This window comes from Macaca nemestrina, chromosome 11, assembly GCF_043159975.1.
Source record: "Macaca nemestrina isolate mMacNem1 chromosome 11, mMacNem.hap1, whole genome shotgun sequence".
Classification (NCBI taxonomy): Eukaryota; Metazoa; Chordata; class Mammalia; order Primates; family Cercopithecidae; genus Macaca; species Macaca nemestrina.
In genome coordinates, this window is record NC_092135.1 from 88,631,224 (window position 1) to 88,643,729 (window position 12,506).

A 12,506-nucleotide genomic window follows, 5' to 3' on the forward strand; every position below is an offset into this window, starting at 1 on the left:
AGCACTGACTTGGCTGCTTAGAGCTATTTGTGTAATGGTCCAGACATAGGCTGTGGGACAGAACGCTTGGCCTCAAAGCCTGGCTCTCCCATGTTACCTAAACAGGTTATTTTAGTACCCCACATTTCAGTTTCCTCAGTTCTACCAGAGAATGAAGTGAATAATACTGCATACTTTATAGCGCTGTTACGAGGATGAGATGAATTAGTACCGATAAAGTGCTACAGCACTTATTAGGCACTCAATACATGTTAGTTATTATTTTCTTGCACCACTAAAATAGCATTTACCCTTGGGAGGTGAGCTTGAACCCAGGAGTTCAAGACCAGTCTGGCCAACATGGTGAAATTCCGTTTCTATAAAAAACACAAAAATTAGCCGGGCATGGTGGTGCGCCTATAGTCTCAGCTATTTAGTAGACTGAGGTGGGAAGATCACTGGAGCCTGGGAGGTTGAGGCTGCAGTGAAAGCCGTGATTGTGCCACTATACTCTAGCCTGGGTGACAGAGTGAGACCCTGTCTCAAAAACAAAAACAAACAAAGAGTTTACTTAATAGTTCTCATTTTAAAATTAAGGGTTTTTGCTCAAGGAAATCTATTTAAAAGGTATTTTGAGATCATTGTTCTAAATGCATAATGAATCTAATTTGCCTCAATAGAAGAAAACCATAAAAACAAATACAAGGAAAACAGTGCTATTAAATTCTAGCTATATACTGAGGCCTGCCAAAGGCTCTGAGCTGAAGCCTGTTTCCTCGTTGTAAAAAAAAAAAAAAAAAAAAAAAAAAAAAAAAACAAAAAAACAGAATTCACCAAGTATTAGAGGGATTACAGACATACTGGCACCAATTTAAATTTCTTCCTTCAAAGGACTGAAAGAATTGAAAAGGGAATAGCTTGTTTCAGTATGTGGTTTACTGCTATTTAATGTCAACGTTCATCTTCCATATCGAATCATCTCAGCATGCTTCTGTGCTTTGACAGAGTCATCAGAGGACAAAGTGAAGGAGCAGTGTTCATTTACCATTGACTGGTCTTGTGTTCAAAGGTGTGTCATATATACTGACTGTATATTTTCAGTGGCATACGTTATATTCTATTTTCCATGAATTTCAACTTCCATTCAGAAGCAGAAAGAAATTATTCCTTTTCTTTAATTTTTAAACTTGAGAGCAGCCATAAAAAAAGAACGAGTTCATGTCTTTTGTGGGAACATGGATGGAGCTGGAGGCTGTTACCCTTAGCAAACTAACCCAGGAACAGAAAATCAAATACCTCAGGCTCTCACTTACAAGTGGGAGCTAAATGATAAGAACTCATGGACATGAAGAAGGAAACAACAGACACCGGGGTCTACTTGAGTGTGAGGAGTGGGAGGAGGGAGAGGGGGAGAAAAGACAACTATTGGGTAGTGGGCTTAATACCGGGGTGATGAAATAATCAGTACAATGAACCCCAGTGACGCGTTTACCTATGTAACAAACCACATGTGCCCCTCAACCTAAAATAAAAGTTAAACAACAACAACAACTTGAGAGGGGAAATCTGGTTTTCTGAGAAGGGAAATACATCTGGTGATCTGGCTGTGTCCTGTGACACACTCCACAGTACGGATTAAAATTATGAACAGGCCTGTAAAATAAGCTTCTCCCAAATCTACTCCTAACAGGTAAAAAACAAAAACCAAGTCAACGACCTGAAAGAAGGCTTTCAAATTTTTAAAAAAGTGTTTTCAAAATTTAAAACTGTACAAGTGATATTTATTTAAGCCATCAGAAGTAGCTCTGTCTTGCCCTTACTTTTATAGATAAGGAATAAGCCTGGGATGATATTTGCAAGAGAGAGAGCTAAGAATAAACACATGAATAATAGATAAAAAACAGAATTTGATATATTTCTCAGGCCACTTTCCAAATGGTGTTAAAAATTCAGAATCTGGTGTATTTATTAACACTTTGTCATTTATTTAAAAAGAAATTCTGTACCTGAAAATCTAATATGAATTACTTTACAACATTCTAAAATTACTTCACAATTTATACACTGCTTCAAAACATATTCTAACTCTTAATATTTTATTGAAAATGTTATATATTTAATCAGAAGTAGGTATCACATATTTTAGACACTTCTATTAGGAAATACAATTCATGCTAATAACATCTACAAAATACAAAAACTGTTATTCATGTTTTCCATTTCATTTATTCAACAAATATTTATTAAGTGACTAGTATGCGTCAGCCAGTGTTCTAGCCACTGAAGATACAGCAGTTAATAAAATGCCATAGCTAATAAAAAATTCTGCCTTCTTGGAAATTACATCCATGTCCTTTAGGCTCTTATTGAAATGTAACATGAAACGTGATTTTCCATTTATAAGAAAATTATTTTTATTTTACTGTGATTTGCATTAGGAGTATTACAAAAATAATGTAGTCTCATTCCTCAGTAATTAGTTTTTATATTCATCTTTTAGAGTGCATGAAAAGATAATAAAAACTATAAACAGAGACAAAACATTTTCCTTTGTCTTTTAGACTTCCTTTTGTTCTCCTTATTTTCACTGTTTTATAGCAAAGCCCTGGGGGCAGGGAACCATCCATGACTTACTTGTCTTTGTGTTCCAAGCATCCAGCCCTAAACCTGGCACATTCTTGATGCTCAACAAGCTGTACTGAATAAATGAGTAACTTCAATGTACAGGTATTTATAATAAAATCACACCAGGAGAAACCAAAACTATTGCATGGACGTTTAACAAAAGATATCCAAAGTGGTCTGAATGGGAACTATTTGTGTTACCACATTCTTACACCTGTCTGGGATGCCTCCAAGAACACACTAAAGCCTTGAAACTGTTTGATCTCTTCCAGAGGGCCTTCAGAGGATAATCAGACACCATAATTGTTACCTTCCAGGATGGAATGTGCATCTCTTTGCTTTCCTCTAACAAATCCTCAGAGCCTGGGAGTGGGAGAAGACTGTGTGTGTGCTGGAGTCCAGAGGAGGTATTAGGGATGGCATGAGTGACAAAAACTGGCAAGGTAGAAAAAAAGAATCCATCGTCTGACTTGTCTCACATACAGGCGATGCTTCAGTTCTTTTTGAGCTACCATATTGACTACAGTGTTGTCATATAAATATATGGAATTGGATGCTTAAAAGCTTAAAATTTTATCTTTCCTTCATTTTCCTTCCTCCCACCACTTCCCCCAGCACCATAGGGCGTTTAAGGCAAAGTAAAGTGGGCCAAAAATGCCATTCTTAATGTGGGAAGAATACACTATCTAAATGTGCCCAGAAAACAAACAAGGATAGATTCCACTGTTTAACTGTAGAAATCAGTTACAAGTCAGAAGAAAAAGTTATCTGCCCTGACACATTTCCTTTTCAGCATCATGTTCAGCCAGACACAGACAAGCTTGGGAAGAGGATTTAATGTTGTTTCTTCCAACTCTGGAAACAATTCCACTTGAAGGCTCAATAGTTCAGGTAAGACTACTAATTTTGTAACTCATGAATCAGTGATTATACATCTTTATGGAAAAAAGTTCTTTTTCTCTAGCTGTTCAGAACCAACAATGTTTGCAAAACATCAAGATTCCAGAGAGGAATTAGAAGAGAATTTTGCAGATTTCGTTGCCTGAACATTACCTTCCCCACCAGCCAAGAAATTGGCTCAATCTTCTTTAACATAACCACCTTTCTCTTTAGTAGAACAGGATCCACAGCTGCAAAAACCGTGACAATTAGGGAGACTAAGAGAAACTTCCAGCAGTGATTTCTGCAGTTGAAGAATTTCAGGAATTAAGCAGAGTTCCTCTTTTGAAATATCAACTCAACTACTCCAGACAAAACCTGTCACTAATATTGAAAAGATTTAACTTTAATTATATATATTCCATTGTGGCATTACTCATTTCTATAACATGATTTCGCAAAAAAAAAAAAAAGAGGTTCTGTACTTTATTAAAGTCTTTTTCTTTCAATATCATCATCATCCTATCCATTGCTGCAACATAAAGATGTGGTTTGAAGAATTTCCCATCTCAAAGAATGCCTTGTATCCCCATCAGCGAAGTAGGCACACTCTGGGAGGCCAGCCAGGATGTGGGAATGGCCTCCTATAAAACTGAATTTTTATGTGTATGTTAAAATGGGATTCTACCTGTGTTTGCAGTAGTTTTATATTAACAAATGCTCTCTAATCTTCAAGAACACAATGCTAAAATTCTTTAATTTTTCCATTTTTTGCAAAGAATGGAAATATCGATTTAAAAAATAGACTTCCAAAATTTTTTTGGCAATAGCTTAAGTACTTTTTTTTTTTTTTTTTTTTTTTTTGAGACGGAGTTTCGCTCTTGTTGCCCAAGCTGGAGTGCAATGGCACAATCTCGGCTCACTGCAACCTCTGCCTCCCGGGTTCAAGCGATTCTCCTGCCTCAGCCTCCCGAGTAGCTGGGATTTCAGGCATGCGCCACCACGCCCGGCTAGTTTTGTATTTTTTGTAGAGAAGGGATTTCACCACGTTGGCCAGGCTGGTGTGGAACTCCTGACCTCAGGTGATCCGCCCGCCTCGGTCTCCCAAAGTGCTGGGATTACAGGCGTGAGCCCTGGCCAGCTTAAGTACATTTTTGAAGGTGCTTTAATACTCCAGTTAGCAAAGTTTATGCAAACAAAAAAATTCTATATTGTGCCTTGGGAACTCTAATTTAACACACACTAGCACTATACTAGCGCCGTAGTTTTTCTACACCGTGGACACAGAAAACATTAAACAATAAAATAAAAGGCAGATTTTCAGGAGGTTAAAAAGGTTGGAATTAAGTTACCCGGCTAGCTCGACAGTTGTCAAAGGTGTACTTCGGACTCCCTGGCTCTATTCCTCCCTCCTCCTCCGGTCCCAATGCCAGGGCGGAGGTGAGGAGGGGGCATGATGGGCGAGGCAGAGATGCTCTCCCAGCCGCCTGTTCTTCCAGCGCCGCGCACCTGCCGCCCCTTCCTCTGTGCGGTCGCTGCCACCCTCCCGCCGGATGCCTCGCCCCCGGGGCAGGAGCGCACCTGGACCACCTGCCTCCCCGCCTCCGCCCCGAGCTTGCGGGGGCGAGGGGAGCCCGGCGCGGTTTTTTTTTTTTTTTTTTTTTTTTTTTTTAAAGTCAGCCTCCTAGGGGATGTTGGATTTGGCGGGTGTGCTCTTTGAAATACTATATCGGGAACCTCACACATAATTTTTTTTTTAATTGCAAATCTTCCCAGTTCACTCCGCAGCTGGAGAGCAGGCCCGAGGCGGCGTCCCCCACCCGTCTCCCTCCTGGTCGTCCCCTCCCCGCGCCCGGAGTGGGACTCGCGGGAGCCGCCCACTCCCGGCGCCCACTTGGTTCCTCCCAGCTGCCGTGTGAATGGGCCGCCCTCCGGATTCCGCGGAGGGGGCGGCGGGAAGGGGCCGAGCCCCGGGCCCAGCGGCCGCCCCCGCCCCCGCCCGGCGGCGGCCCACGCCGGGATCTGCGTCACTCGGCCGCGCGTGGGCGGGAGCCGGAGCGGCGAATGTAGCAAGAGCGGAATCTCCCAATGTGACAGCGCGGGGTGGGGGAGTGGAGGAGGCGGAGGCGGGCGGGGGAGGGGGAGGAGGGTGCAGCCCGCGCGGGGAAGGCAGGGTAGGGGAAAGCAGGGGAGGGGAGGGCAGGGCGCGGCGGGGGAGGCGCTGCCGCCGCCGCCGCCCGCGCGCCGCAGCCCGGAGGAGCCGCCGCCGCGGCCAAGCGAGCGCCGTCGGGGCGGGTGGGCGGGAAGAAGCGGCGGGCCCGAGCTAGCGGGGGGAGCAGAGAGAGCGCGCCCACCACCTTCCCTTCCCCCCTCGATGGGAGCGGGGGCGTCCCGGCTCCTGCAGCCGCCAGAGGAGGGACAGCCGGGGGCCGTCGCTTCGGAGTTGGGGCTGAGCAGTCCTCGGGGAGAGCGCGCCAAGACCGCTGCAGCCGCTGGCTGAGTACGTACCGAAGCGGACGGTCGCCACTCCCGGTCCGCCAAGTACCGGCCGCTTTCGCGGCAGAGCGGTCGCGGGCGAACTTGGGGCGGCGGAGTCGCGGGGCCGCGCGGGCACTTTGGGGGCGGTGTCCGGGGTGTGGGCTCCGCGCGGCCGCCGCCGGAAGGAGAGGGCGGCCCCGGGCTCGTGTGGGCGATTCCCGGAGACATTCGGTGTGCCAGGGCCGCGGGGAGCGCGGCCCTGACTCGTGCATTTTCCCTCCGAGAAAGCTTGGGGTGCCGAGTCCGTTCTGCTAAGGGGGCTGGGGGCGTCTCGCGGCGCTCGGAGGAACCGTGGGGCGCTGTGGGGGTGTGCGATGTGGGTTGTGAGCGCCAGCCCCAGAGTTTTGCAGTCGCCTTTGTCAGGGCGGTCTTTTTGTTTGTTTACTTTATAAAAGTGCTGCACTTACCGTCTCGATTTTCTTCTTGGGTATCCTCCCCTTCCGAATGTAGTTTTCTTTTTAAAAGCGGAAGGAGAGTTTTGCATGGAAGAGGCTTACAGAAACTTGGCACTGAGGTGCAGGGAAGCGAGAAACTCTTTGTGCCTCTAAGGCCAATGAGGAATTTGCAAACATGTGGGACGTACAAGCCTTGGATGCAGAGGTGTGTGTGTGACCTTATCATGGAGAAACCCTGAAAATACTGTCCAATCTTTGTGGTCTGCAAGCTCAGAGTTTCCAAAGCTTGAGTTAGGAAACGACACTTCTGATGAGCCTGAATGTTGAAGGATATTGGGGAAAGGGATAGTTGAGATGGAATATGCATTTGTAGATGCTGCAGACCAAGTTTTGCAGCGAGTGATCGGGAGGAATCGTAGAGTTGCATGTACTTACCCCTCGCTTCCTGAGATTCGGGAGGCACCGAAAATTTTGGGATGGCTGTTAATTTAAAATTTCATCTGAAAGAGTCGATTTGGAGTAACTTGTCACTACCAGTTGGTTTGCCAGTGACGTGTCTGCCAACTCAAGGAGTGCAAAGATCAGAAGCTGAAAGAGGAATTCTCAGATCTTGTTTAAAAATATTTTGGCAGTTTTAATAGATAATATGAGATTGCATAGGAACAGAGGAACCGAATTTAAAATAGATTAGTCACGTAGGAAATGCTTAGCTGTTGTTAAAGTATTCACGCAATGACTTACCTTCCTAGGTTTTCACTTTTTTGAAAATTTTTCCCTGAACAACATACTCAATTATGATATTTCATAATCTGTGTGTGTATCATGAGAAGTATGAGAAAGAGAAGATGCATAGGATTTGCTTTTTCTGTTTTGGGTGGAGGTTGAGCTTTTCCTGAAGACCTGAAAGAGCTGCTTCTGATCTAATCTGAGTGCCAGTAAAAGTGGCTCTTAGATGAAAGGCTATCTTTTTCTCCTCCATATTTGTGTCCTTTAAGACATTTAATACTATCCTTTCATTTTTAAAAATATATTTTGTCATCGGTATTAACATACAAATAAGAATTTTCATGAGACTGTAGATGGCTGGCTAGGTCAGCCTTTTTTATCCCTGATTTGGTATTAGATATTGGAACATTAGGTCTTGAAAGAAAATTTCAAGGAACTTCTGGAAGAAGCGTTCTTGTTTCAATTTTATTATTTTTGCCATTTTGCACTAAAGTTAATATGCCATTTCTCTATTAAAATTTTTTTTTCTTGGCTCTGATGGTCTCTTGTTACTTGTGAAGGTATCAGTAATAATAGTAATAATGAAAACATTGAGGCACTGTAGATTTTTATTTTATTCTGCCTGCTAATTATGAATGTAATTCAAATGACAAATTCTTAGGATTACTATGGCTGTCACAAGGACGTTTAGTAAGCTTATATGTCTAGTAAATAACTTGGTCTATCTAATAAATACTTTATCTCATTTCAAAATTATTAATTCAATTGAGCAATCTCTTTTTTGTAAGTGGCAAATAACATCCACTGTCGTATGAGAAAGTTAATAGATGTTTATTCTCCTTAGAGAAACAGTGAAAGCATTAGGTATTTTCATCACGCTATAGCTAAGAGCCTATTGGTTTATTAAATATTTGGGGGGGTTTGCACCGTGGATGCTTCTTTGAAAGAAAAAAATTATAAAGTGGGGGACATCTTTGACGAATTTGTTAATGAACTTAAAATATTTAAAGTTCAGGTTGGATGAAAACAGAAGTATGTCAGTTTCTAAAGAAAATATAGACACGGGGTTTCGCTATGTTGCCCAGGTTGGCCTCAAACTCCTGGGCCAAGGGATTAGCCCACCTTAGCCTCCGAAGTTACGTCAGGTTTCATTGGCCTAAGACTTAGGACTCATTTCTTCCATTATAACAAGCCTGGAGCTGTTTTTTGTGAGTGCTATTTATGTGCATTTTTGGAAATGAAATCTTTGTAAAATTTACCTTTAAATGCAAAGCTGTGTTTTGGATGGAAGTGACCATTTTATAATATGTTTTGAACAGTTTAAGATCATGCTAATGTGTAATCAACCCATCTATGCATATTTCATTGTGGAATTTGCTAAACATATTATAGCATAAATAATACCCACTTGAGCATAATAGAAGGTTACTAGCCCCTTTGCTTCGAATTTATTTTTATCTTACCTGCTTGTTTTATCCTTTTCAACAATAGAATGGTACAGTTACTATATTAAATGCAAATTCCCTTTCTGATCTGACATGTTCAATAAGTCATACAACAGAATATACTCCTTAAACTTAATAATGGAACAAGTGGGAAATTTGAGAAGTTGATGCTTGGAAAAAATAGTGATCCTCGTCTTGTGAGACTTCGCAAAGCTAAAACATACCATTAAGCTTTCAAAGAGTTTGTCATTTCTCACTACATTGTATTTAGGGGGTGACCCATTAATTTGCATAGTATATTAATTTAATGATTTTTACAGAGAAACTTCTGAAAAGGTGAAAAAACTTACAAATATTGCCTGCATACTCTGTACTCAGTGGGTAATTAATGTTCGTTAAATGACTTGATGGTAGGTTGGTTGAGGATTTCCAACCATTATATGAAATGCTAGTATTTGCTTATTGTTATTATAGTTAAATGAATACATAGTTATTTAGCAAAATAAATCTGGTTTAGTTTTTTCTAATTTTGGCAAGTAAATTTAATCTCACACTGAAAATTTTTATTAAAATTTTAAGGTGTCTCTAAATTTTTTTTTTTTTTTTTTTTGAGACGGAGTCTCGCTCTGTCGCCCCAGGCTGGAGTGCAGTGGCGCGATCTCGGCTCGCTGCAAGCTCCGCCCCCTAGATTCACGCCATTCTCCTGCGTCAGCCTCCCGAGTAGCTGGGACTACAGGCGCCCGCCACCACGCCCGGCTAGTTTTTTGTATTTTTTAGTAGAGACGGGGTTTCACGGTGTTAGCCAGGATGGTCTCAATCTCCTGACCTCGTGATCCGCCCGTCTCGGCCTCCCAAAGTGCTGGGATTACAGGCTTGAGCCACTGCGCCCGGCTCTAAAATTTTTTTCCAACTTCATTCGGAGTTTAGAAACAAATCAGTAAGAGATGACATTTTAAGTTTCCCAAATTACCCTCAATTCACTAGAAGGTATATATTTAATTCATAGCTAAGGTCCAAAAGTGTCTTGATTTATATGGTACACCGCTTACTAATATGTGCCTAGGTAAATCATTTGGAACTTGAAACACACATGGGAGTTAGTACTTAGGCCAACCTTGCAATCTTAAGTAACCCATAAAGTGTAGCTGAACTCCATTTAATCATTTTAGCTTGAGTTCTGGGTTCTAGGATGAGAATAAAAGCAAAAATAATTAATTGCATAGAGCAAGCTTGTCCAACCTGAGGCCTGTGGTTGCACGCAGCCCAGGAGGGCTTTGAATGCGGCCCAATGCAAATGTGTAAACTTTCTTAAAACATTATGAGGCTTTTTTGCCATTTTTTTTTTTAAAAGCTCATCAGCTATCATTAGTGTATTTTTTGTGTGGCCCAAGACAATTCTTCTTCCAATGTGGCTCAGGGAAGCCAAAAGATTGGACACCCCTGACATAGAGGCTCATCCTTCCCTGAGTCAGATTCTTGCTTTTTATAAACCTTTTCAGTTTCAGCCTCTGGTGTACCCATTTCACCCTTCTCCTTCTCCCAGGCCCCTGTACCTTCAAGCTATACTCTCCTAAACTTGGACTACTTCAGAGGCTCTAAGTGTAGTCTTTCTGTCCTCAGATTTCCTATTTTCATTGTCCCTATTTCCCATCTCAATATTTCATTAACGTGCATCAGATCTTGTCTAGATGTTAAGAGGAAAACAATCTGGTGGAACTAATTTACCTTAATCTGTAAATGACTCATGAGCTCTTAACTCTTTCCAAGGTTTTTCACATTTTTTGTAAGTCTTTAAGAGGTTGCTATTGACTCAGATAATTTTAAAGTAAAAATTGCAGGCTGCGTTGGGGGAAGGAATTTCTAGTCTTCTGCATAAATAAGTCAAGCCTTACTAGGATTTTGCCCTTGGTTTCTTCCCACTCCTGGAGGCGTGTGCATATGTGTATTGCTATATATGTTTGTGTATGTGTATATAATAATGATTCCCATAGCATGGCGGGGAGAAGATGCAAGAACAGTGATTATAAATCCCTTTGACTATATGGATTATTAATGAGATATTTGATGATGACTTACACCATGTTTATAGGAACAGAGAAGCAAAGACCTAGGATCTCATGACTGAACTTGAATTCTTAAAAGGCAGGTGTTGGGGCCGGACTCGATCCATGATGTATAACACTAACCACTTGTAGTTCCTGTATTGGGAGAGCATCTTTTGCTTTCTTGGGAGAATAGCCATGTTATAGGAGTGCACCATATAGCTTTTTAAGAAAGAACAAGTATTAAGGATGAGAGAATGAAAAGGATTGTAGCTAAAGTAACAGAATGCCCTGTTAATGGATTGGCAATTCATTGAGATACCGGTTTACACAGAAGGCCTCCGTTTTGGAATATGAAAGGTTGCTGATCAGATTCTGACTCAGACATTGGGTTTCATTGCACAGCAATCTTTCCAGAGATGTTATTTATCATAAAAACTTTGCTAGGAATAAAGGGGGACAAAAGAGTAATGAAACCTAATTCTGCCCTCGGGGTGCTTATAACCTAACAGTGACTTGTTCTGCAGAGCCAGGCAGGTTGCCTTCCTTGGGCCATGACTCCTTCACAGCTGCACAGCATTTACCACATCGTGTGAGTCTCTGCTGCTTGTCTTTCTCCTTGCTGTTAACTGACTCTCCATGAAGAGCTGTCTTTCCTCTGTTCCCCGGAACTGGCTTAGTTCATGGTGTATTTGAATAAGTTCAAAATATAAGAGAGAGAGACAAAGTGTTGTGGAGTTGGGAGAAGGGCGAGGACAGCGGCAGCCAGGGGTAGTGGGAAGGACATTTTGGGAAAGGCTGTGGAGGTTGGAGGGAGAGAGGATACCTGGCACAGGAGCAGGGAAGTGGAATGCATATTTGAGGAACGCCTAATGTATCTGCTTGGAACAAGTATATGGGTGTGTTAAGGAACAGAGAAAGGCTGGAAAGAGATAGGCTTGGGTCTGGGATGCCTATATGAGTAGTTTGGATTTCTTTATGCACTAGTGGAGAAGTTTGCAACTTTGTAAACTTAGCATTGCAGTGCGGGATCTATTGAAGTTGAAGGAGCTTTTTTCAAAGTTGAATCTGGTGCTCTTGAGGCAGAGAAAGAAGTGGTGTAGCCTAAGGACATGTAGATTTGAGGAAGAAAGAACCAAAAGCAAAAACGGAATCCAAACTTACTTAAATCCTGGAAACTGAAAGACTCGCGGGGCAACTGAAAGAACTAAGAGAGTTGGAAAGAAGTGGACTTGGGAATCTGGAAGAGGGGAAGAAAATGAGAGAATGTACTTGCTTTCAGACACATCAGATTTGAGGTGTTGACAGTGCCCAGGTGGAACGCCAAATTACGGTTTAGAAGAACAATTTGGGCTGATGGTTCTGAACTTTTCAGGTGTGAGGATAGCTTTTTAAATAAGTAATAGCAAATATTCATGACTACTTTTAGTATTTGTTTTTTGAGAGTACATATAAAGACAAAACAAAACTTCAGTTACACTTTTAAGTGGGTTTTATTTTACTACATAACAGAAGTGTCTGTTTACCTTCATTTGCAAAGTAGACGTGTGTGAGAGGCATCTTTTTCACTCGGCAGTCAGTGCTTTGTGTGCATTTGGATTTGGGAACACTTGGAGCCACTCCATGGCCCTGGTCCAAGCTACAAATACAGATTTGGAGGTCATCTGCCTATAGGGATAATTAAAGCCTGGAAATGGGTGAGATCATCAAAAGAAAATCATGGGCACACAATAGAAAAGAGCTGCAATATTAAAATTTGGAGAATTCTTAGAATATAATGAGAGAAAGAAGGAAAAACAAATAAGGCAGCATTACCAAAGTAAGGCGAAGAGCATCTCAAGGAGTGATACCATGTATCAGAGAGATTAATGAGAGAG

General features: G+C 42.1%; 1 protein-coding gene across 12 annotated transcripts in view; it reads left to right on the forward strand.

The window, feature by feature from the left end:
* The first annotated feature begins 1,538 nt into the window (after positions 1-1,538).
* LOC105468210 (NGFI-A binding protein 1) overlaps positions 1,539-12,506 on the forward strand; it is a 47,032-nt gene continuing 36,064 nt past the window's right edge. For 2 of the 12 annotated variants that reach the window (XM_071073094.1, XM_011718265.2), the window contains exon 1: positions 5,849-5,983. Coding sequence is in view for 4 of the 12 variants with exons in the window: in XM_071073091.1 (XP_070929192.1) it covers positions 6,575-6,621 (47 nt within the window). In the remaining 8 variants the exon portion in view is untranslated. Of the gene's footprint in view, positions 1,670-2,577; positions 2,707-2,876; positions 3,048-3,397; positions 3,496-5,508; positions 5,587-5,848; positions 5,984-6,332; positions 6,622-12,506 lie in introns of those variants that run through there. The other 10 variants (XM_071073095.1, XM_071073096.1, XM_071073092.1 and 7 more) reach the window with 10 other exon arrangements.